This window comes from Durio zibethinus, chromosome 18 (assembly GCF_047325235.1).
Source record: "Durio zibethinus cultivar Kanyao isolate XHJ-2024 chromosome 18, ASM4732523v1, whole genome shotgun sequence".
Lineage (NCBI taxonomy): Eukaryota > Viridiplantae > Streptophyta > Magnoliopsida > Malvales > Malvaceae > Durio > Durio zibethinus.
The window spans coordinates 8,760,888-8,786,673 of record NC_143179.1 but is presented as its reverse complement, the minus strand read 5'-3'; the positions used below and the strand labels follow the sequence as shown (position 1 = coordinate 8,786,673).

General features: G+C 32.4%; 2 protein-coding genes and 1 pseudogene across 4 annotated transcripts; all 3 read right to left on the bottom strand.

The window, feature by feature from the left end:
• Positions 1-41: 41 nt before the first annotated feature.
• LOC111299281 (uncharacterized) lies at positions 42-10,896 on the bottom strand (annotated as a pseudogene). The gene is made up of 8 exons (XR_016329746.1): positions 10,127-10,896; positions 9,598-9,881; positions 9,413-9,502; positions 9,265-9,336; positions 8,932-9,048; positions 5,182-5,639; positions 2,053-2,054; positions 42-1,487 (listed from the first exon to the last, which is right to left on the bottom strand). The product of XR_016329746.1 is annotated as an uncharacterized LOC111299281 (transcript).
• Positions 10,897-11,028: 132 nt separating this feature from the next.
• Positions 11,029-13,237, bottom strand: LOC149513686 (NADH dehydrogenase [ubiquinone] iron-sulfur protein 7, mitochondrial-like). The gene is made up of 2 exons (XM_089747282.1): positions 12,695-13,237; positions 11,029-11,479 (listed from the first exon to the last, which is right to left on the bottom strand). The coding sequence occupies exons 1-2, from the start codon at positions 13,093-13,095 to the stop codon at positions 11,245-11,247; spliced, it is 636 nt and encodes a 211-aa protein (XP_089603408.1). The 5' UTR covers positions 13,096-13,237; the 3' UTR covers positions 11,029-11,244.
• Positions 13,238-13,763: 526 nt separating this feature from the next.
• Positions 13,764-19,411, bottom strand: LOC111299278 (serine/threonine protein phosphatase 2A 55 kDa regulatory subunit B beta isoform-like). Of its 2 annotated transcripts, none has more exons than XM_022894365.2 (14): positions 18,919-19,411; positions 17,825-17,925; positions 17,600-17,698; positions 17,374-17,493; positions 17,003-17,191; positions 16,728-16,819; positions 16,336-16,454; positions 15,774-15,897; positions 15,509-15,632; positions 15,273-15,341; positions 15,069-15,160; positions 14,907-14,984; positions 14,676-14,743; positions 13,764-14,423 (listed from the first exon to the last, which is right to left on the bottom strand). In XM_022894365.2, exons 1-14 carry the CDS (start codon positions 19,031-19,033, stop codon positions 14,281-14,283), a joined length of 1,533 nt encoding a protein of 510 aa, XP_022750100.1. In that variant the 5' UTR covers positions 19,034-19,411; the 3' UTR covers positions 13,764-14,280. The 2 variants fall into 2 exon arrangements, with proteins under 2 accessions (XP_022750100.1, XP_022750101.1); XM_022894366.2 differs by having other exon boundaries at positions 17,006-17,191.
• Between the last annotated feature and the right edge of the window lie 6,375 nt (positions 19,412-25,786).

The window sequence follows — 25,786 nt, the reverse complement described above, 5'->3', positions numbered from 1 at the left end:
CGTGAGTTGTTACTTGTTACTTTCATGTTAAAACCCTCTTCGATCATAATTAACACTATCGAAAGAAGTTAGTAACTACACAGATTTTCCCAACAAACATATGATCATAATCGTGAATGACACAAACGAAAGAAAATTGAAGAAATAACATACAAAAACCAGCAAGATGTAGAACTTGGTTTACATAAAGAGCCAAAGAAAACTGAAGAATCAACCTACCGAAGCCAGCAAGATGTACGCCAAGTGCTTGGTTCACGCCAGCCGACTAGGCACGAGGATGGGGATTGATTCTAAGATTTCTCTGTTTCAATTCAACTTTTGGTCTTTTATATTTTCTAATTTAAAAGAGGTGTTGATGAGCAGCTTACGACCACATGCCACTATCCTCGACAGAAAGATATCTCCCACTGTTTTATTTAAAAAAAAAGGCCTGAACGAATCGAACTTTAAGCCTATAAAGGCGGATTAAAGAAGATAACACCAGTCTAGAACATCTTCTATATTCAAAATTAACACTCAAAAGGGACAATAACAGCCAAATGGGTTAATTACCGAGTGAATCTCTCATGCTTGGTTAATCTTGGCACCCGCTTTCTTCAACCTCAACTACAGGCCACTGGCAACCTTTAAGGAGGTCAACAAAAGAAATAAATGCAACTTCTGGCTTCTGTAATATGACCAGATGAAAACATCTGTAGATATAACAAGTATAATCCATCCAAAATCGTTTGCAGCGTCAAAATATTCAAGTACAACACTACTATCATCGTCTTAAAAACACAGTAAAAACTAACATCACCTAACTGGAATACAATAAACCATTTGCATCTAGTACCAAAATATTAATTGTCTTCAACAAACTCATCACCTCAAATCAACTTTCGGGCGATGCCTTAGCAACTCCACTTTGTTGAACAGTTTGAGAAGCTGCTGCTGCATTGTGAGTCCCACGAGTGCTCCCACTTGCATTACTGTCAGCAGGATATAATGGAGGCTGTAAGTAACCACCACCATAAGAGGTGTTACAAAGTGCTCCAAAGGCCGGGGCACTGTATCCTGGCTGAGAAGATGTGGCACCGTAGCTTGATGATTGAGCACGCTGTGAACCTGATTCTGGCTGACCATAACCAGACATTGGTGACTGTGAATGATATCCTGGCTGGCCATAGCTTCCAAGGGTTATAGGCGATTGCTGTGTCTGCCCATAGACAGGGGGATTGGCCAAAGGTTTCTGCGCATGTGGTGGTCCATATCCAGGTCCATAGCCAGTTTGGGAAGTTGAGGCATTCCGTAACCGGTATGAGTACTTCCTTGAGGTGGATGGGCTGCTGACTTGTATTGTACCCTTGCTGGCACATCGCAGATGGTTGGTTAGATGTAGGTGCTCCTTGACCACCGTAGGAGGCTGTGTGACACTCCTGAGTTGGGTTTGTTGCATTACCATAACTTGGCACAGAACCATAACCTTGTTGCTGATCATATTTTGCCTTGTAACAGATAAGGGTTTCTTTACCCTCTATTCCAACTACTATGATTGGATGTTTCATTGGTTTCATTTATTTAATGGTATCGCATTGCTGCAACAACTAGAGATTGTTGCTCCTGTGTCTAATAGTATATGAAGGAAATATGGTTTATAGTTTTGAAATCGAAAATTTCCTACAATAAAAGTAAAAAAGTTGGTTGCTTTTTTATTGCTGAAACTGATAAAATCAGTTTTCAAAACTAAAAAAAAGTTGGTTGCTTTTTTATTGCTGAAACTGATAAAATCAGTTTTCAAAACTAAAGATTTTGTTTCTTCTATTCTAGTTTTTCTAGAAAACGTTACAGAATTTAAAATAGAATTGACGATTTGATAATTTGATGGTTGAAATTGATTATCTCCTGGAAAAATAAGAATTTGATTACTGTTTGTACAATTTGTTTGAAAACTAGAAAAAGAATTTCTGTAAGGAGTAGCAAAGGATTGTTGACTTTTTAGACTTTCTAAGTCATCTTCTTGATTAGAAGATAATGATGGAGGTAATACTAATCCAGGATTTGGGTTGTAACTGCTGGTGTTTTTAAAATATAAATTTTTTCCTGATGAAAAGAATTCTATAGAACTGGATTGGTTCTGAATTTCTTCTTCATCTTTTTGGTTGGGTAATAGCCATCCAGTAAGGATGGATAAGTCTCGTATATCCATACATTTTGGTTTGATTTCTGATTCTAATTTTTGTGGTTCAAAAATTTTGATCAACTTGGGATTTATCTTTTTGACAAATACAGATGTAGTATTTGTAAATTCATCTGTCCAATTTATGGAAAGCTCATGAGATCTATTATCTATATTAGAATTTTGTGTTGTAGACAGAGACTTTGTTCTATTAAAGGATCAAAAATTGATAAAAATAATTTAGTTTTACTGTAAAAGCAATTAAACCAAATGTTAAATTGGATTGGATTCCTTCAACTATTGCATTGATTGAATTTGAAAATCTTTGATCCATTAATGCTACAAGAATGGATATATCCTTACCAAAAATATGAAGAGGTTTTATTGTAATCATAATAAGTTCGAGATGATCATATTTGATTTTTGGATATTTTTGCAAAAAATGATTTATTTTATGTTGAAAAATTTTTATTGATCCTTATTTAGAATCATTAGCAATTGTATCGCTAGATACTTTTTTTATGTGGTGTTTAATCCAACATTTAAAAACCTTAAAAAAGCTAATTTTGTAAATTTCATCTTTCTTGATAAGTTGAAGTTGCATGAGCTTTTCTTATTACATAAGATGAATTTTTCTCATAATATTTTTTTAAAAAATCATTTTTTTCTAAAATAAGTTTTATTGAAGAAGATTCAGATCTTATAGAAATTGTATCTTGATTAGATGAAGCTTAATTAATCATAAAAATATATTCGTTATCAAAAATCTGAGAATCAATTTCAAAAAAATTTCATAAAGGATTTCTTCATCTGATATTTTTTCTACATAGACTACACAAAGCTTTTGTTGATCAAGGGTTTTGATCATATTTTTAGCATTACTCCTTTGTTAGGACAATTAGGTGCTATGTGGCTTTCTTGATCACAGATGAAGCATTTACATTTTGCTTTTTCTTTTTTTTTTTTGTGATTTATCTGGGCTTTTTTTTTTTACAACATATTTCCTTTTTGGTTAAATATGTTATTTATATGGTTTCCATTTTCTCATGGAATAACGTTTCTTTTTAAAACGTTTTTTAAATTTTGATTGTTGATTACAACCAAATTTGAATTCGTTATTCAAAATCTCAGTACATTGTTTATGACTAAGTTTACTTTTAACATGTTTTGCTGCCTGTTATTTCATGTTATTTCAGACAATATTTTATAACTTGATTTTGTATGTATTGTATTCTACTTCCTAAAATATCATATAATTGTATACTAGGATTTATAAGAGAAGATTTATCAAGCTTTGATTTTAGAAAAATAGAATAATTTTGAGCACATAATTCCTCTCATGATGAGGGAAGTTTATGAAAATATTGTTCTAAACCAAAACTTTGAATGTTCCTTATCCAATCGTTTGTATTTAGAAAGATAATTTTTAAAAAATTCATCTAAATTTAAAATGTTACAAAGTTTAAATTTTGAAAGAATGTATTGAACTTCGTCTTTTGCATCAATTTCTTCTATCCCACGCATTTCATTTTTTATAATTTGTATAAAAAATTTTAAAAGACCAAAAATAATAGCAGAATTAAGAAGTTATGCTTTTTGAGATTTTTCTAATTCTATAGTTTCTCATTTTTTGAAAAATTTAAAAGTATCACAAAAATAATTTTAAAATCTTTTTTTTATTCCAAAGGTTCTTGTAGTTGGTTATTATAATAGATATTGATTGTGCCCATTCATCAATGATTTTTTCATATTCTGAAAGTGAGATTTTTGACAAATCTAAATAAGTTCCTCCTTGAGCTAAGTTCTTTTGTTTAACAAATATATATTTGTTTTAACAAATATATATTTGTGGAAAAAGGTTGTTGTTGAGTTTGGCTTGTTTGGCTTTGCTCAGTAGTTGAAGTTTGTTTTATTTCCTCTTTTTTGGAAAATAATTGGGATCAATCGGATGTGCTTCAACTGGTTGATATTTTTCTGGATTTTTGGCAAATTCTGAGAATCTTAAAGATCATCAGTTTCTTGATTAGAAACTTCTCCTACTTTTCTTTTGCCTCTATCCACTGATTGTGGTAAAGGTTTTGATTCTTCATAGAATGTTTCTTCATCAGATGAATCTAAAGAAATTTCAGTTATTGAGTTAGTAGCTAAAATTTCAAAGTTATCATCTAGAGCTTCTTCATTACTATTTTCATTGGTTGTGTCGTAATTAAGCATGTAATGATAATTATATTGCTGACAAAAATTTATATTCCTCATAAATTTTTTTTATTTCTTGTAAATATTCCACCTTTTGTTTCGGGTCTGTTGTTACATTCATCTTCTTTTTGAAATTCTCAATAATATATATGTAAGATTTGAAATCCATTTTGCTCCGTTCTGCGGTCCTTGAAGATGAAGGTTTGTTTTGCAATGTCGTTATGGTGTTTCCATAATACAAAAATCCTAACTCAGGATATGAGTTTTCTATATGAACCATTTGGGCTTCCAGATCTATTTTCTCTATTTTTCTTCAATATGTTCAACTTTTAGTAATAACTTTTTAACGAACGAGGTAGAAAGATCAATCAAACCATTTAAAGTTTTACTTATAACTATATTATGAGATTCACAAATAACTATATTATGAGATTCACAAAATGAATCTACGTATGAGCTATGGCTATAAAGTTTTTCTGAAACAATACAAGTATTTTCCCGTCCTTCCATATTTTAGGTGCTTAAAACCTGGATTTTGGATTTTTATAAGTTTCTTTAAAGCCAGTTAACCAAAGGCAAACAAAACCCACAAACACCAGCAATAAAACTACAAAATCCAAAATATGAGCTTCAAAATATGAAAGAAATGTAGGAAATAAAATAGAGTTAAGAGAAACTTTCACGTAGGTTGCACAAGATCTCGTAATATATGATACAAGTTTGCTTGAAACAGAAAATACACACTGGTTATAGATTTACACACTGAATATATAGTTACACAGACTCTGATACCATTTACAAGGGTGCATAGTATCCACCATAGCCACCCTGAGGATAACCTGATAGTGGAGGTGCATGGTATCCACCATAGCTACCCTGAGGATAACCTCGTCCTGGTTGCATACATCTAGAAGCTGGAGGTTGACTGTAATTGTAACCACTCAGCAGGAGTTGCTGAACCACCAGGCGTTTGCTGTTGCTGTGAAGAAAGCTGTTGGTTATAGTAATCATAACTACTTGCAGCAGAGCTTTGCTGGTTTGGTGGCACAGCTGATTGGTCCCAACCAGAGACACATCCACCAGATGATGTTTGGGAAGGATAGCCCCCATAAGGTGGTTAAGACATGTTATACTGCGATGATGGGCTAGGATATGCCCCAGGCTGCATAAAACCATAACCAGATTGCTGCATGGGAGGAGCCCTTTGGCCCCAGCTCGTAGGTGCTTGGGCTTGATAACCTTGCTGTGGATAGCTTCCAGCCATTGCTGGATTTCTCATACGGTTCTGCACAAAATTGTTTCCTCATATAACCTAAGTGGACTTTTCGATGTTGCCAGCACATAAACACACAAAGCAAAACAGAGTATAGGCATATACAAAAAACTAAAGAACAAGTATCAAAATCAGCTTAAAGCAGAAAAAAAAAGCAAAATATGTCCACAGTGGATTTAATGGAGTTTGTTCTATAGTATGAAGGGTACAAATACCTACATACAGTATGCTTGGAGGGATTATTGAGTTTACTCCAGCAGAAGCCCATCCTCTCCCTATCCGAAGTGAATGGGTGCAAAAAGAAAAAAAGAACCCCACAAATACTAATAGAAACTTTTACACCAAAGCAAAAAGAACCATGAACCCGATTGCCATATACAGGCAAGAAACTCATAGTATCTATCCAATAATTCAATTGATGCATTTTAACAAACAGAAGCATCAAATAAGGTATGACAACATCCTAGAAAGATCAATCAACATGCATTAAGCAAAACAAATATCACTTAGAACAGACACTAAAATTATTGGCCAAAAAAAAAAGAACAGACACTAAAATTCTCTAAACAAAAGAATGGAAACAAGCATTATAGATCAAACACTTACAAGATTATCGTCTTGCATTTAGATAAGATAATTGACTTGTATCAACAAAAATAGAGGATTTTGCTAAATATATGAACCCTAGCCACATAGGGTACAATTCTGACAAGAAATACTAGACAGAAGTTTTCAGGAATAAATGCAATCAAAATTACAACTTTTAATAAGACAACTTCAACAAAAGAATAAATGAGATAGACAATATGCCCAAAAGAACATAATTTCATCAAATATGCCACCTCAAAGTTGAGGTTTTCTAAAAAACAAAATCCAATTCAAGTAATGAACAAAGTGAAATCCAAAGGGAATACATTTTTTTAGTTAATGTTAAAAAAAAAAAAAAAGACTATCCAGCTACATGATACTAAAAAAGATGACTTTTAGAAATACTTGGAAGTTCCAATACTAACACGGTTGAAAACAATCTTTACGCAACTAGAGGAAGTTTAATTTACAAGGCCAGGAAACAAGACATTTCAGTTTGAAGTATCCAGAGTTATGTGAATTTGTCAATCCCCAGCCAACACTATTAAATGATGATGAAAGAAGAAATCAGGGACAATTCAAAGAAGTAAAATAGGATTGAAAAGGCTTAAAGATTCAAACAATAAGCCAAATTATGAACCAAAAGCTATATCATCTTTGTTTACTATTGAACAAAAGAGAAGATTAACAGAAATAGGAACATTGGGCAATATATGTTAAAATGAACTTATCCTGAAGGGTCAAATGATAAGAGAAACTAGTATTCAGCAACCTTTATATCCAACAATAACTTCAAGCCTCTCTGAGTATACGATTTCTAAATATTAGAAATAGGATTTGAAACCATACCAGGGAAAAATGCAGATGAAACACCAACAGAAAGAAATCAATGTTGGTGTGACCAATTGTCCAATTCAGATTAATCCTACAATAGTTCCCAATGACAATATCAGTCTCATCATTTACAATTAATAAGCACATTTGGTGGATAGACATGCCATAATCCAAACAAGTCACTTAGCCATAAAACCCAAAGAATGATGAGAAGACTGGAGTTTTATCACCACAATGAAGCGAGTCCTTGTTTACATCGTGATATCCTAACATAAAATTAGCGGGCAAGACCTGCCTTGCAACCTAAGCATCAAAATATCACCACAGAACTTAAGCAAAATTAAAGGACATTAAACCATCAGTAGCAAAATTAAAGGACGATAACCAACAGTCTTCACAAAAATTTAGCAATTCAAACAATAATATATGAGGCTAAAGGGTACAAAATGCCCTTGAATTATAATTCAATAACCATTTAAACACTTAACATTTTATTGCAATTAATCAATCCCTAAATCATCTATTTCGACTCAATGGAACACTTAATTGGACAAAATTTAGTCACGTGACAAAATTGAACCAATCAATCCCCGAATTATAACCAATTGAACCCTTAGAGGGATCTTAAAGCGAGGGGAGAGAGATAATAGAAGAAAAGAAATTTTTAATTTATTTAATTTTCACATATATTAACTGCACCACAAGGCAAATTTTCATCTATTTTATTGATCACATGGAATTTTATCTTAGTTGGCAAAAAAATTAACAATGTTTAACTTTTCCACCCAAATAAAGACTTACTTGGATACAAATAAATATTGGAGGGATTGACTGATTGCTATAAATAAAATAAGGGCTTAGATGATTTTTTTAATCATAGCTCAAGGGCTTTTTATACCCTTTAGCCTCTAAGAAACCATCAATAGATAAGACCTTGACAGTTTGAACTTAACATGTAAAATTATAACTCCATTCATAAGATTTTGAGAAGAAAGCCAAGCCATGCAAATTACCACGTTATCCAGCTCTTAATATCAAACTAGAACCTGAAAATTTTGATACAAAACAGCCTTGAATCTCTTACAAAGTAGAGGACCCGCTCATTCCACTGGTTATTTTGACACATGACAATTTCTCAACCAGCTGTCATAGCAACAAGGATCGCCAGCCAAAGATGTCTGCAACTCTCAAGATTTTACAAGTGGAACAAACAGAAGAAAAAATCTGATAATATAGAATCAATCATATCTCAAAGAGACAGAATAACTGCATCAAGAAATGGGGATGCAGAAGCAAGTCTAGAAGAATTATTCAACAGAATACTAAGAACAAATATTATAACCTGCGTGGGAGAACCATCTACTTCCTCAACAGGTAAATAAAAGTATAAGAAAATGTAAGAATTTAATAAAATAAAGGGGTGAACTTTAGAACATTGACCACAGGCAATGATTGGCAGGTCATAATAACACAATATCTATTTACGAAAATATAAACACAAAATAGAGTGGCAATTTAGTCCCTAATTTACCCAAAGGAACGAAAATGGTTTTGCTCCGCAATTAAGATTATAAGGAATACCTCTTCAACATCTGAACAAGTAAATTTCTTAAGCAATGTTAATTATAAAGTCTCAATAAAAATGAAATTTCAAAGTGTCCTATCGTTACTAATGTTGTAAAGAGGCATGATCTCCAGAGGATCACAATAAATCAATACTCAAAGTAAAATTCAATTGTAAGAACAGTTATGGATAGAAGTACAGGATCCTAAAGTAGTAGGGATACATAATAAAAGCCAAGCAATTCATGCAAAAGAAGAGGGGAAGAAAGAATTTAAATTGAGGAAAAGCTTTTGTCCCAACATCCACATCCAAACATACCTCACTTATGACCTCATCAACCAATTCTCTTGCATTTTTACTCTGTTTGCTCGTCCCATCTATGTGTAATGTCCTTTCTGCTGATGTGTCACCTGGGGGCAAGTGCAAAGGTATCAACTGCATGAGAATAAAAGAGGGAATGGTGTCACAAATTGTATTTGCAAGTGCGATTACAATAAAATTCAGAAGAGAATAGTGAAGAAACTAATTAAAAGTAAATAAAAGCTAGTCCCAGATTACTTGATTATTATTCAAACAAATAAATGTCAGCAAATATAAAGATAATGCAACAATAGACAACTTCCAAGTAAAGATGACACTTGAGATTCAAACCTGAATTCGAGCTCCAGTTCTAGCTTGCATGTTTTTAATTGTTTCACCACCTTTACCAATCACCATACCAACCTGAGATCATGCACACATTACATATTATCTTGAAACAAAATAAATGAACAAAGTTAACGCTTTTACACTGGCATACTTTGTTATTTGGAATCTTCATTTCAAAATGTTCACTTCAAGTGTGTCCGGTCAATCTTCAAGAAACTATTCCAGAACCTCCTACTTCAGCCTGAACAAAGCATTAAAGGGTATAATTATATTCCTTATATTCTGCCTAAGGGCAATAAATCCATTTCACATAAATAAAAATGCAGGATGAATAACCTCAGCAAGAACATCATTTATCAACTGCTCTGCCTTAGCTATTTGTTCAGCAGAACCCATGAGCTCTACAGGCCTAGTCACGGAATTAGGGTCTGCATCCATATCTCGTTGGACCTGAATCTTTGCCCCAGATTGTACTTGAAGATATTTAATGGTTTCTCCAGCTTTCCCAATTATAACACCAACCCTTATTTGCGGAATTTCAATCTTTTTGCTCGTACCATGGTAGCTACCATAGGAAACCGGTATAGCTGAAGGAGCAAAATTTGACAGGAGCTTTATCTCTGTATACATTAAAGCTTTTCATTATGCTTTGCATAAACTTAAAAAAAAAAAAAAAAAGTCTGATCTAAAAGTCTAAACTATTAGCATCTTGCAAACAGCAGCAGCCCAAAGCTGACATATATTATTAAAAGATCGAAACCCTAAATACAAAACCCTAGATGAAACAGTCTCCCCAACAATGAAAATTTCTACCATTGAAGAACACGTGCCACGATGAAGAAAAAGAAAGGAAAAGAAGTTATACCAGAAAGAGCGGAGCTAAATCCCTTATCGTTATCAAAACCACCGCCAGAGCCGTTGTCGACACGAGGGCGCCTGGCCTCAGAGCCAGCCGAGGCGGCGGATTGAGTAAGGCGAGCAGAAATCTCCTAAGCTCGCTGCTTGGCCATCTCGATGCCGTCAAGCGGTAGCGGGAAGCTGTTGTATGAAGGAGGAGCCGAATCTGGGGCGGAGAACCCTGTCGGCCTCCTGCCACCAGAAAATGGCGATGTCTGCTCATCGTATTTGCGTTTGTTGCTGCCGGCGTCGGGACCTGAAGAGTACTGTGCTTCGTCCACCATTTGTGAAAGAAAAGAAAGAGAGAGAAACGCCAGAGGGATAGAGCCAGAGAGAGAGAGAGAGGGTGGAATAGAAAAGTAATAGAAATACAGTAGGCGTCATCGTATTTACATATGCCGTGAGTTAATTGGATGTTTTTTTTAAAAAAAATTTCGGCTTCAGAATTAGATTTTTGGGTGTCCAAACGGTAAAATGTCTATCACACTGTTACTCGTTGGTAAAATCTGTATTCTTACCAAGGTAAAGATTTTTTTTAGTAACCAATTTTAAAGACTTTTAATTAAGAAAATTCCAGTGGCCTGTGGGCAAATGAAAATGATGATTAATAAGACAAGCTATGTTGTAATAACTTCACTTTTGATTGGTCCAAAATATTAAACAATCGGATAGGAGAAACGAACTTAGAAAAGAATTCTCCTAGGAATCAGGTAAATTCACATACTCGACAAAGCACGAGTGAAGTCCAACATTCCATGGCAATGAAAAACCCAAATCGTCTCTTAAAAGTGAAGTTATTAAAACATAGCTCTTGCCATGGGAAAATACCCCACAAATCTGTCTTCAAAGTTCAAACCATCAACTGAGAGATACCACAAGAGAACATGGAATTTATTCATACCCACTTCAAAGGAAACTTAAACATCCTCTGAACAATAGCGCAGGTAGTTAAAAGCAAAGCTAAAGTCGGAACGAATTGAAGTTCGAATAATACAGGGAGTTCAGTCACCATACAAGTAACAGAACCCTGAATCCCTGATTCTTTAAACTGCTGTAAAAATAGCCCAGAAGCAACTTGTGATATCCTTACTTGGACCACCAATGGAGGAAATCCTTGCGCCTGTTGATCTTTTTCTGCAATTGAAGAACTCCATACAGTAATGCCTCAGCAGTGGGTGGGCATCCAGGAACATAGATGTCAACAGGGACAATTCTATCACAACCTCTAACAACAGAGTACGAGTAGTGGTAGTATCCCCCACCATTTGCACAACTTCCCATAGAAATGACCCACCTAGGCTCTGGCATTTGGTCATAAACCCTGCAAAAATTACAATATGATGGTCAAATTACCAAAGCCCAATCAAATTTGCTTCTTTGCCAAGTCATTCACATAAATTCTAGAGAATCCCAAAATGAAGAATCTTATATTATACATTTATCAAGAAACAAATGAAGGGAACAAAATTTGGGGAATGCTACTCAGAATTGTAAAACTCAGAGCAGAGTGTGAACCACCAGCAGAGGTAAATCTAAGGTTGCATTTGTTTGGCACAACTTGCGAAATAAATCAATATGTCAAACCACCATTAAAACAACAAAACGTTGCATGCACATCTCACTCCAAATTCACCATCACACATTAAGCCTATGGCCCTTATCACACTCGATCACAAGCCAAATAAGCCAAGGTCCGCCTAGGTTCGGGTAGTTTACTACTGCAAAGACACACCGTTAACCAGTTAGAGAAAAGTTGAACAGAACAAACAACTATGGTTAGTAATATGTTAATAATTACAAATCTAATTACTAACATACAAAGCCAGTTAGATCACACAAACTTATCCAGGACCGTTCAAGCTAGACCTATGTTGAACTTCAGGCTTTACACCTTTAAAATCCATGTTCGGCCCACCAAGCTAAGGCCTTGAAAGATTACAGACAGAAAACGTTGCAATCATAGTTCTTTATTTTCTTAACTCTTCAACAATTCCCCCAAAATCAGAAGGAAACTGACAAGTTGAATGGACAAATAGACAAATAGATGAAACCTTCTCCATGGATGTATCATACAAAGGACTATATATTCAAAGGAGCATGAAAACAGCATTTTGTTAAGACTGGAGAAGAAACAACCTCAGGTAGCTTTTATCCACCATATTTCCAAAAAAAAAAAAAAATCGAAAAGTTCAGAGAAACCATCACCTTCATTATTTGAAATTTGTTCCCAACTTAAAGTCAAAGCAAAGTTAGCTACAACATCAAGGGAATTCAGTCACAAATCAAATCATAATTTTAACATGATAAGAAAAAAAAGGGTCGTCCAAATATATCTTTGACACAAACTAAATAGAGTATTAACGAATTCAATTTTGCAATTATTCCTGTATTTAATTAGCCTAAACCAACGAGCCAAAAAATTGTTGGGACTGTAAACATTCACATTCTCATGAGCTCCCAAATCAAAAATATAAATAAGGAAAGAAAAGGATTATTAAATTATTAAATAAAACCCTAAAAGTGAGATTAAACATACTTGCGGAGAGCAGGTGCCATTTTGTTGGTGAGAGTGCCAGCGACAATCATGCAATCGGATTGGCGAGGGCTAGGCCTGAAAATGACACCGAAGCGATCGAAATCGTAGCGAGCGGCACCGGTGTGCATCATTTCGACAGCGCAGCAAGCGAGGCCGAAGGTCATGGGCCAGATGGACCCACGACGGGCCCAGTTCAAGAGGTCATCGACCTTGGAGATCACGTATTCGGCAGTCTTCGAGAGGCCTGCGGGAGGACCGGTGGTTGAGGGGGGAGAAGGGCGAGCGTATGTGGTTGGGGTGGTGGAGGAGAGAGAAGGGAGGGTCGTGTGGAAAGCGAGAGGCCGCTGTGCAGAGAGGAGGTGAGGTAGGCGATTGGCGGTGTTTCGGGTGATTAGAGCCATTGCTCGGTGGTTTCTAGAAAGAGAGAATTTTTACCTTTCTCTTTGGAGAGAGTGAGAGATTTTGGAAGTTTTGCTTCGGTGACGAATCCCACGTCAGGTCATTTTTGGTTATGATTAGGCAAAGCAGTAGTTTGTTAGCAAGGACGCGTGCACTAAAAGGTAGATTTTTATGTTATATAAAACATTAATAATTTATATATTTACAGTATATTTATATGTATAAATTATTTGTTTTATTTATATGAATATAAAAATACATATATATTTTTTTGTTTTCTTAAATTTATGTATAATTTTTATTAAAATTTTAAATATAAAAATTATCAAGTGAGGAAAAAGATTTTTTTTAATTCATTGTAATTTTTCGTCTCACTTAATAATGGCAGTATTTTTTTTTCTTAAATTTTGAATTTAGTTCTTGGGTAATGCGTTACACGAAGATGCTGAATTTAGACTTCTATTATTATTTACAAAATTATAATAGTAATATAATTGGTATTATCATTTATTAACTATGACGGAAGTTACTATCAGAACCCCTTCTAGTTAAAGTAAGATTATTTAAATGGGTGCTAGAAATTTGACATAAATGACGGCCCTCCACTTCATCCCAAAACCAACACAAACCAACACAAACCAACGATTCTGTGGAGAAAGAGAAAGAAAAGTTAGAAATTAAGTAACAATTATCATAAGGGAATTTCAAGTTAAAGTTGAAATGGTACAAGATTTGAACATAGGGGCTCAAGCTATGTCAATGAGAATTGATCCACCAGCATAGCTCCTTTTTTTACTTAGAGAATCAGTTAAGATCCCATTAGTCCCAAAACTAGCAACATTGCAGCCTAATAAGACGATTTGTTTTCAGTGGTTGGGAGTGCCAATCACCATATTTTCTTCGACCTAAACAAAACAGAATAGGCATAGCACTGTGTCTATCCCTAAAAAGAATATGAGATCAGTGGGTATGAAATGATCCGCCTGGAACCGTCAATGTCCTTTGTCGATGAATCAACAATAGTAACATTGAACTCTGGTGTTGGAACGCATGATAGAAATTTTCAATGAATCACCAAGGGTCTGAAAAATGGCTGCAGCTTCCGCATTTTTAATTAGGGAAGAAGGCAAAGCAAGCAGCAAAAGCTCTGCCCAGGAAAAATAATCACGAGCTTTGTTGGATCATCTTCATGCATAATACATGTAAAGACTGTTTGACGCAGCACAAGCAAGAGAATTTTCGGTTGGATGCCATGCTAGGTGAAGTAGCTTTGTTGTGAAATCAAATGTATTTCCGTTTGTATCAACTCCCGAGTTATCTGCTCCTTTCACTGACAATGGAAAGGAAAGAAGCATAGATATGAAAGACGAGTATAAATGCTTTCCATGAATCAATAATTACTCAAAAACTACCTACTTAGAACAAGGCTATGATCCTAATTCACTAATAATCAAGCAATATCACAAACCAGTGACTAAAAGAATTTACCATGCAAAAATAAGGGGGAAGAAACTAAACTGATGGAAAACAAATCAAGACATCTCAAATTTTGGACTCTGAAAGAAGGACGTGAAACACATACCTCCTCTGACAACACCAGAGAGACTTCCAAGAGATCTTGAAGGCCTTGATGGCATCTGACCTTGTCTCCTGGAAATTCATTACATAAATTAAAGAGGGAATTTCTGACAATTGATAAGACATTGTTTTGATTCACGACTTTATGAACCAAGAAAACTCAAACAGGGCCCTTTGACAACTACTCACATTGTTATATTATAATAGCCAAGAAGCCAACAACAAAAGAACATACCTCATGGGATTTTTGCTGGATTCCAGTGTTGTTGCTTCTGTACTACCTTCAGAACACCCAAAAACCCGAAACAGATTGCTGGAATTACAGAAAACACTACATTATATGATATCCAGGTCCTGTCATATTGTGGATATTTTATTTAAAATATATAACATGTACCTGTAGGAACCAGTGGCCACTCGAAGTCCATCTCCACTTAAACAACACTCAAATTTGTCAAAGATGGAATCATTTTCATATAGGTCGCAAAGCTGTTCTAGGTCCAAAAAGAAGACAAAAAAACATCCATCATATGGAGTAAACATAGGTCTCTTTAGAAATATTACCTAAACCTAACAGAAGAATCTTAGAAGAATATGGTACCTTAGGTCTAAGATATTCATGAACTTGGAAAGTTGCAACAGGACCAGAATCCATATTTATGTCCCACAACTTACAGCCAAGAAATCAAAAACTTGTTACAGAACAATAGAAAGGAAGAAGGACTAAATAAATATAGAAATCCAGCCAATATACTATAATCAAATCCAGTAGGTATGACACAACAGCTAAGTGTTGCTCAAAGGAGAACAAGCAATTTTGCATAAAAAAATAACAACCTTAAGTGTCATGTAGTCACGACTTAGCATATGTCGCCCATCCTTGGCAAACTTAATGTCTGAGATTGATGCTATGATCTCTGTGAAAAAGGACCTGGAGCTGGGAGCTTCTTGTTCCTCAAACCTGTACCATCAAAAAATTTATAAAACCATAAAGAAAACAACATAAAGAAAATAAAATGGAAGTATCTAAAGGTAATGATGACTTTTCAAACCACCATAATACATAAACCAAGAAAAAACACAGATACCACAAGTCACTTACAATTTGCTGTGAGTATCACATAAGGCAGACTGTCGCATATCTATAAGACGAATTGAACCTTTTGAACTACTATATGCTAACGTATTACAGTGTGTAGGATGAAATTCTGCTGAAGTTATCACCTCTGCAAGTATGAATTGAAGCAAATGAATCATGCAAAGATGAAAAATACACATAGCATTATTTTTTCCATAGGGAAACATCATAAATGGATATAACTAATGTTTGCGAAACCCAAAGAGTGAGACATGGATAGTCGATGAAGAACAGGAGAGAGACAGAAGAAAGAAGAAAGATGATGAAGCAACTCAACTGCCCCTTCTTTGTTGCCCTACCATCCTTCAAACCCCCTACACCCCCCCCCCCCAAAAAAAAAAAAAATGGGTGGTGAAAAGAGGAAGAAAAATTTGCAGATAGATAACCAAAACAGAAAGGAAGCAAAGAGGGATGGGGATAGCAGAAAGTATTGATTCTTTTACCAATCAACCCTTGAACAATAGAAGATAAAAATAAATAAAATATCCAAATATCCATATATTGCCATTCACAAATGGATTCCCACCAGTCAAATCCTCCATGTTTGCAGGTTTCACATCGACAATGTTAAAACTTTGGTTGCTAATTTCCAAGTTCCAGAGATTAATTCGCAGGTCGTCAGCGGAAATAAAAGTTTCGCCATCACTACAAATCAAGAAGAAAGTAACAATAATTATTTGGTAAAATCATGAACAAGCTTAGCAGACCAAGCATTTCAGGTTCAAAAGCCTAGCAGCAACTACTATTACTCTTTCAATTTATGATCTTCCTAAAAACGCTCCCCTCACCCCCCCCCCCCCCCAAAAAAAAAAAACAACACACAGCAAACGAAAAAGATTCAGCCCCAGATGTACCATATATAAGAATCAAGAGGAAGAAAACAGATAGGGTTAAATTCAATCAAATAAGGAAGCACACCTGTTATTGGATATGGAATTAATATGATAGTCATGAGCATGAGCATATATTCTTCGACATCTGGCCATAAGGTTCGACTCATGACTGGTTACCTAATTATAATAGAAGCACTAAGTGTTAGATGGGCAAATCATATATAGAACAATATTGACATGTCAAACATTGCCCCAACAATTTGAGACATGACAAAATACCATAATAGATTCTGAAGTATCCAAATATAAGAAACATTAATTGTTATTCTTAGAAAATAAGCATTCTGGATTGACTACAACTACCACAGGCAAATGCAAAGATGGGAAACCCCCAGTTGGGAATGAAAAGTCATTGTTTGTGCATCCTCCATTTGCAATGTATTGTTTGGAAGTTGTTGATATACTTGAACCAACAATAGGACCATTTCCCATGGCTTTAGTGGAGTTCACATTCGTGTCACATACGTTTTTTACCTTCTTCTCTTGTACCTGTCCAAGTTTTAAATGATGTTAGAAAGATAAATAGGATAGCAAGGTTAGATTTGTTGTGTTGCTGATTTTGGGATATTGAAGTTCCTTTGACAAGAAAAAAATACAGGGAGATTATCGCAATACTAATCTGTATATAACTCCATGAATGTATCCAGAATGACAAAGATGTCTTTGCCTACCTTCCAAAACTTGATTGTTTTGTCATTTGTAGACAAAAGAAACAGAGAACCATTAGCTGATTGGCACCATCTAATTTTGTTAATTTTCTCCTCAATTTCCAAGCTCTTTAGATAGTCAAACTGTATTAAACCAATAAAGTTGACCATTTCAATGAAAATTCAAGGTTTAAGTATGTAAACCCAAATAATCATAATGCTTATGTAAGCCGTAGACAAACATAAACACCTCAGGTTCATGGCTCTGAAACTCGGTTTTATAGCGAAACTCAGGGTGCCTATTGATTGGATGATCCATCTTCTCTAGATCTCTCCGATGTCCAACATGCTACAAAAAATATATTTTTGTCAAAGAACTGTATTTCAAAGTGTCACAACAGAACGTTGGAGCAACACAGTGAGTGAAACAACGTAGCTTCAGAACTATATACAAGAAAACAGTCAGCAGACATACATGAGTGTCAGTCCTTTCAAATAAAACCACCCGACCCCCACGATCTCCGGTAGCGAGGTGATCGCCAGTTCTATCAAATTCAATAGCGGATATGATATCAACTGAAAAAAAAAGGGGGGACATGTAAATCAAGTGAGCAGACGAAGCAGGATATGAAAGACAAACAAACACCAGCACATCATGCCCACAACTGTGTTCTTCACACAAGCAGAATCATCAAGCAAAGAGACTCACGGAGAATAATATCCCATTAAAATTTTCAACTTAATACCTCTTAAAGTTGAGGACGATGGAAGAAAGGCAACATGAAGAGCAAAGTTAATAAACGGCTGAGCCAAAAATGGTTCACATAAAGAAATTAAGATTCCCACCAGCCCAAAACAACCGTAACTCATAGACCTAGACACTCACATGGCCAGACTCTAAGTCAGACCATTTGATTAGTTCACTTGGACCTTTTTCCAGTTTCTACAGCACCTCCCATGTGAAAGAAACCACCGCAATAAACACATGCACTAATATACTTTGATATTGGTCATGTTAGTCCAGAAATCACAACCTAAGTCAAGACCATCAATCACGCAGGCATACTAAGTCTCTTACCAGCAAAGAAATCTTTAGTACCTGTTTTTTCATAGTGCACCAGCCTCCAAGGCCCTAATAATTAGATCAACTTGCAGAAAACAACGGCTAAGCATTTATTAAATAACAGTTTATTGAATTAATAATTTCAATCATTCAGTCAATAACAACTAGTCTCAGCTGAAACCCAACCGATAATTATAGAACACAAACAGATTGATAAACCGCACTTTACAGCCATTACTTCACATCACACTTTGAGAAGCTACACTGTGATCAAGCTAGACATAAATCCTAACATTATACCGTAATCCAACCGAATATATATATCAAATTGAACTCACGTATTACCAATTTAAGCAATGAAAAAAGGAATAACAATAAAGAAAGACGATTATATGATAAAATTTGGAGATATAAGGATTAAAAACATTAAAATTCGATAATTCATAAACAGTGAGACTCAATCAAACCCTAAGAAAAATCGCATCGAATAAATCCAAATGTTGCACCTTCCTGTACTTCCTCTCCGGCCGTCCGTTCTCCGAACACCTGCGAGAATTTCCACTCCAGCGGCTGTGTTCCTCCCACCCAAGCCACGGCAGCTTCGGCACCACCGTTTTTCATTTTTTTCCCCAAAAAACAAAGAAATCAAAGCGATTCCAACTCAAGAAATAAAATAAAAGCAAACTCAATGCATCAACGAGCCGATCTGGCACTCAGATTCACAACAAAATCGAAACATTTCACCGATTCGAAGCAATCTCCATTTCACAAATGCAACCTCTCGATCGATCATGTAGATAAGAAACAGCTCCACAATGAAAAATCATCGGCGTCCTTTTCTTTGTTTTTTTTTTTTTTTCTTTTTACATGCAATGAACATCGATTGGATATATTTTTAACGAAAAATAAATTAATTTCTCTTTAGACAAAATGAACATCGACGAGATTTCACTCTCTCTCTCTCTCTCTCTCTCTCTCTCTCTCTCGATTGAAACTTCCAGAATTTCTCCTTTTTTTTTTCCTTTTAATTTGAGAAGAGAAGGGTGAAAAAAATAATGGAGATTGGAAGATAATGACGGAGCAGGAAATGCGACGTAGCTTTATGGCTGATTATTGGATCTCTTTCTTTCTATATCTGTCTATTCTGTCTTTTCCTTTTTTCTTTTTTTGGTTTAATTGGTGATTAATTAAGAGATTATTTTTGTAAATTGGTTTAAAAAATGGGTTACTGTAAGCTTGGAATAAGTAAGAAATAACAATTTCAATAATTTTTAATTTTCTTTCATTTTATTTTAATAAAATGCACCCAAATCTTAGTATCAGTTTCTTCATACAAATTTGGATTGATCATCGTACCAAAAGATCAACTGAACTAGGATTTTTTAACAATTTTAATTATATTTCCCTTTCTCTCGCAAAAAATTTATGGTAACAAACATTGATCATAAAGTCTTCAATTTATTATCCTTTAAATTTTTCATATTATAAGAGAATGACATAGTGTAAAAGCTATGAAGATACCTTTTTTCATGTTCAATTTTTTATTACGAATTTAATAATATAAAATATAATCAATATAAAAATAATACGAATTAAAATTTTAATAAAAATTATATATATTTAATAAAATTAAAAATAAAAATTTTATATTTTAATATTAATATAAATTGTAATACGTAATTTTTATATAAAATATTATATGAATATATAAATTATTAATATTTTATATAATACAAATATATTAATTATTAAATTAAATTTATTGTAAATTTGTTAATTTTTATCTAATTCTCTGATCACTTTTTTTAATTAAGGTTATAAATTAACAAAAAAAAAAAGATTGCACAAAATTCATACATTAGACTTATTAAATATTATTTTTTTTTAAGTATACTAATCAATTAAATTAAATATTAAAATTATTTTTTAAAACATTTTAAAATTACATGCCAACATGTACAAAGCACTTATCTAAAATTTAATTAGTGTTTGATGAGGATGAATGATGATTGCAACTTAGCTCATTCGACAAACTTTTGATCGATCCATACAAAGTTAAACATGAGCTGCTTTCCAATACAAAACATTTTCTTTTTGTTTGCTTCCAATAGAAAATCAACTGCAACATTCTCTTCCCTTCACACAATGCACTCCAATACAATATGATTCGTCTTATAAGAAATTTAGGGTGAGAGTGTAAGAAAAAAAAAATAAAGGAAACCGATGTTGGCGGCACAAGGTTGCTTGGTGACATAATTACAAAAACAAAAGATTAAAAATTAGAGGGTTGTTTATCGGTCATGGAAATAATTTTAAAAAAATAGGAAGTTATTCTTTTTTTATTTTAAAATTTAAATTTATGCCTATTTGGATGAAATGAAATAGTATAAATTAGTTTAACCAATGACGTAATAAATAAAAAAATTTCAATGGAGTTGATAAACTAATACTATAATATTTTTTTGTCATATCGAGTTTTCATATATTTAAAAGTCATTGTGTAATTATTTTATTATTAATATTGTCAACTATTATTTTTCAACGTGCGTAAGCAAAATAAAATAACCTCTAATCAATATGTCTTATATTCGATTTTTATTATTTTCATTGTTGAAGTAGTCTCCTTTTTATATATATAGTTGCAGTAGTAATTGATAAAATAAGACTGGTTTTAGTAGAAAAAATGCAAAGAGATTAAGATCAAATTTTACATGTATTATGATCTATATTAAAATTTATCACTATGCTTCAAATTCCATTAAATTGTCACTATATGTCTAATTTTGTTATTTTTTTGGACATAAAATGACGGAATTGATGAAAATTTGCAATTTATATTATAAAATATTTAGTAAAATGTTTTAATTTTATTATTTTTATCCAAAAATAAATAAAATGAAAAATATAGGAGGGAAATTTATCATTTACATAAATTGAATATTTTGTAAAATATTATAATTTTATTAAATTTTGTCTTAAAATAAAAAATAATAATAAAATTAAAATGCAATAACAAAATTCAATATTAAATCATAGTACAATGATAAATTTCATTTTAATCCCAAAAATCAATGGATTACATATATCCTTTTTTTCTTTCACTACTTTGAAGTGAAGAATTATTTAAGATCATTTTATAACTGCATTATTTCACTATGATATATGGGAGAGGATTATTTAAAGTCGTGACTTCATGTTAATATATGTTATTTTTAGTAAATTATATTATATAATTATATTATTAAAAAATATATTTATTATACATCATATGTAATAATTAAAATGATGAATATTTATTTTAATCGAATCATACATTTAATGTATAATAAATAATTAATTTTTTTAATAATATAATTACAGGATATAATTTGAATAAAAAAAGATGCCAACGTGGAATATCGTTATCCATTTGTCCTTTCTCCCGGCATAAAGTATATGTTGCGGTTGGTTGCAATGCTGGCTTCCCCTGCTGAATTTCGGGCCTTTGGGCGGGGCTGAGCTTGAATATCCAGTGTTGAAACTCATCATATGTCTTCCAAAGCCCAAGCATTTCAAAATTTTCTTTCCAAAACTAGGCTGGGCTGCCGACGGCCGACCCTTCCTCGTTTTGCTTTACTTTGTCGATTTTTCAACTCCTTATTCTCATTTCTTCCCGAAATTTCATGAACTTTTTTGAGTAATTTTTGTGATTAGACATTGGATTTAGTAAATTAATAGTACAAATCATCAAGCTAAAATGGAAATGAAGATTAATGCAAAGCCAGACACCCCAATTACCCGGCACATCTCATGGGTCGACTTCTCAGTTGGACCACCATTGTGTCGGTGCTGACCGTTGCAGGGCCAAGAGCTCGGTGGCAAACTGTGGAAAATAGTATACATTTGTGTGATGTATAGTAGGCAACCTCACGTGTCCTTCGTTGACTACAACTTCAAGCGTATTCAGTAATTTCAGCTATCTGATTCACAGATTTTTCTCAACGATCATTAGTTTTTGTCGCGCCAACGGAAAGAATATAAAGGATTTTTCAAAAATTTTAAATCAATATCAGATAATTCGTTTTTTTAGAGATTTGAAATTAAAATTAACAATAGTATAATTTAAATTTAGATTAATTATTTTATTAAGATAAACAAAATCAAAATCAATGTATTATATTTTATCGATTAAAGATCATTCATAATAATAAATCTTAAATTTAATATCTTTGGTATTTGAAGAAACTAATATTCGAAGAAGGTACATATGCATTACATGAATTCAAATCATATAATTATATATTTAGATATCAAAATTGTGAAATAAAAAAAATCGAAAGATAGTAAATTTATGAATCGTACAAAATTTTCGTTAGTGATGAAAGGGAAATTTTCTTCTCTTAGTTCGAAGGATAGAGATTAATTCGGAAACACTATCATACAAGACAAGTAGAAAGCAATACGAAAGTTTTGTTCTATACTAAATGCAAAAAAACTACAAATCACACCTTGAAGTAATGCAAAAACGGAGAAAAACAAAAGCAAGAAATTGAAGGGGTTGGAAAGCTTACAATAATAAAATGATAAAAATAGGACAAGTGTGGAGCCAGCCGTATTCTATCATATACACTTTTATGCCAAGTGCTCCTAAAACACCGACATCGGCAGGCCATTATAAATTACAAACAAATGATTGAAAAATGTATTCCCATTTCAATCACATCAAAGGAAGAGTCCTTTGAATCTGGGAAATTTATGAATTTGCAATGTTTTTAAATAAATGAGGTTGTTGGGTTAAACGATGAAATGACATTAGAACTTACATTATATATGTACTTTGCCATTTTCCTAGTCAAAGAGACTGCCTTTTCAGCAGCGAAATGATGAAATATACCCATTACCTAATTCGATTTTTTTATGCAGCCTGCCAGAATGCCAGTCATTGTTGCTTGTGGGACAAAAATTATAAGTTGTTAAAGAAAGCTTTTTTCTTTTTTAGGACAAATAGATTATTAAAATTGGTAAACAGGGGTATTCATAAATTTATTTTAATAGAACTGATAGATTAAATTAAATTAATTTAATTAATTGATTGATTATCAAATTAATTAATTATAAAAATAATTTAAAAAATTTTAATTTTTGATTAATTCAATCCAAATTTTGAATTAATCAAAATTTTAATGGAAATATTATAAATTTTATATATAAAATAAAAAAATTAAATTATTAATTTCATTTCAAATTATTAAAAATTTTAACTTAATATTTTTGTGTTTGAATATTTTTATTAAAAGATTTTATTTAATTTATTTAATATATGAAAAAATAAAAATTTAAAATATAATTTAACTTAATATTTCAATTAATCAAAAAATTAATTAAACCAATAAAATCAATTTTGATAAGTTAATTTTTAAAATTAAAAATTTTAATTCAATTAATAAAAATAAAATAACATAATTTAATTTAAAATTAATCGAATCAATTGGATAAACACCCTATTAATAAATGCTATTGTAAGGTGGCTTTGTTTGGAGGTTGTGTTCATAGTTCAATGGTCAATCCTTTCATATTAACATTCTGTCTGGTAAAAAAGAAAAATATTTATTTTAATTTATTTATTGAATTAAATAATAACACATGTTATTACGAATTTCAAATATTAAAATTCTAAAATATGTAATTTTTTATTCTCAAACAACTACTTTAAACACAAAAAAAAAGTATAGCTCTAGAAGTTTGAAACTGCCTCATTTTAAAGCAGCAATTAAAAACTAGAAAATATAATTATTATATACCAAATTAACCAAATAATACATGGCTTGAAAAACTAGAAAAAATGTCATATTCTTGATGACAATGTTCTTAACCCACTCATGCCTTTAAAAACAAAATTAAAAAAAAAAATCTTTAGTAAATTTGAATGTGATGGTGATTTTGTATCTGCATGACAAAGGAAATTAGCTGCAATTAAGCTAATTGGTTTTTGTTTTCTTTGTAATGTGGTGAGAAATGAAAATAGTAATAAATTGTATTTATTCTAATTTTGTCCCTTCTAGTTTTGAAAATATATAAAAATAAAAGAAAAACGTTTTCTAAATTGTAGTAAAAGGAAAGCCGTACGAAGAGGGACTCGCGAGGTTACCGTCTGGTAAATGGTAATGACGGATACCAACTTGAGCGGAAAATGACGTTGCAATGTTTGCATGCGATGGTCAATGGGCCCCATTTCAATCTAACCCGCACGATGTCTCAACTGTTTGATCCTGGGGCTGATAGCCCGACTTTGCATCTTTTTTCCAACTGCTTCCAATTTTTATATCATCCATTCATCATTTTTCGGATAATTCGTATAATTGTATAATATAAAATAATAATAATTTATATATTTATATTATATTTTATATAAAAATTATGTATTAAAATTTGTATTAAAATAAAAATATAAAATATATATTTTTTGAATTAATCAAATTTAATATAATTTTTGTTAAAATTTTAAATCTTGTCATATTAATATTTTTTTCAAATCTTTGTATCATATTATTTTATTATATTTTAAATTATTATATTTAATTTTTATTTTAAATAAAAAATTCCATCCCTTTAATTGACTAATATATATAATAAATAAATTCGTTCTTATCAAGATAGAGCAATTTTGATTTCGGATATAATATATCTTATTATGATTTTAAAATTTGAACAAATTTATTTATTTATTTTATTATATTCACAATTAAATTGATTTCAAATGCATTTTATATAATATTTTTTTACTAAAAAATCTGAATCATTCAATACTTGTTTGGCATTTAAAAAAATTTTATAAGTATCGAAAATCACAACTCAATATTATAAAACAGCAAGTGAAAATTTGTTTGGTATTAATACTTCCATAAAAAATACTAACAAATAAAAATAAAAGAATATTATTATTATTATTAGATAACTTCAATATACAAATCAAACGGTTGAGCTCATTTGATCAAATGACAGATAAAAACTATTGGCCAAAAGTCAATATATCAACTGTATATCCTTACTCCCAAACTAAGTAATATCAATTTATCAAATACTTAATCCTTTAAATAAAAAAAATGGTTAAAACCTAGTTAATGGTAAATGAGTGAATTGTAAAAGGAATGGGGGGCAATATTGTAAAATTGGTAAAGCCGTTGGTCTCTCAACTGGGGTTAAAAGACCCGAGACCCGGGTTAAGTCCGCTCGTATGGACCCTTGTGAGTTTTCTCAGCCTGTCAAATCGAGCGTCGGTGACTCGGTCCGAGTTAAACACGATTTAAACTCGTAGTTGCAAAGACAAACAATTTTAAAAATTTTTATATTTTAATTTTCTCGTTATTATTATTTTTATTATTTTAACAGAGAGAG

What these genes read in the sequence shown, in the direction of transcription:
- LOC149513686 (XM_089747282.1), bottom strand. Translation starts at nt 13,095, where the DNA reads ATGGCTCTAATCACCCGAAACACCGCCAATCGCCTACCTCACCTCCTC. An exon ending in ATGGCACCTGCTCTCCGCAA is followed by an intron (nt 11,480 to 12,694) that starts GTATGTTTAATC and finishes TAATTTTTGCAG; the next exon opens with GGTTTATGACCAAATGCCAG.
- LOC111299278 (XM_022894365.2), bottom strand. Translation starts at nt 19,033, where the DNA reads ATGAAAAACGGTGGTGCCGAAGCTGCCGTGGCTTGGGTGGGAGGAACA. An exon ending in ATGAATATCTTAGACCTAAG is followed by an intron (nt 15,161 to 15,272) that starts GTACCATATTCT and finishes GACCTAGAACAG; the next exon opens with CTTTGCGACCTATATGAAAA. An exon ending in TCCAGCAAAAATCCCATGAG is followed by an intron (nt 14,744 to 14,906) that starts GTATGTTCTTTT and finishes ATGAATTTCCAG; the next exon opens with GAGACAAGGTCAGATGCCAT.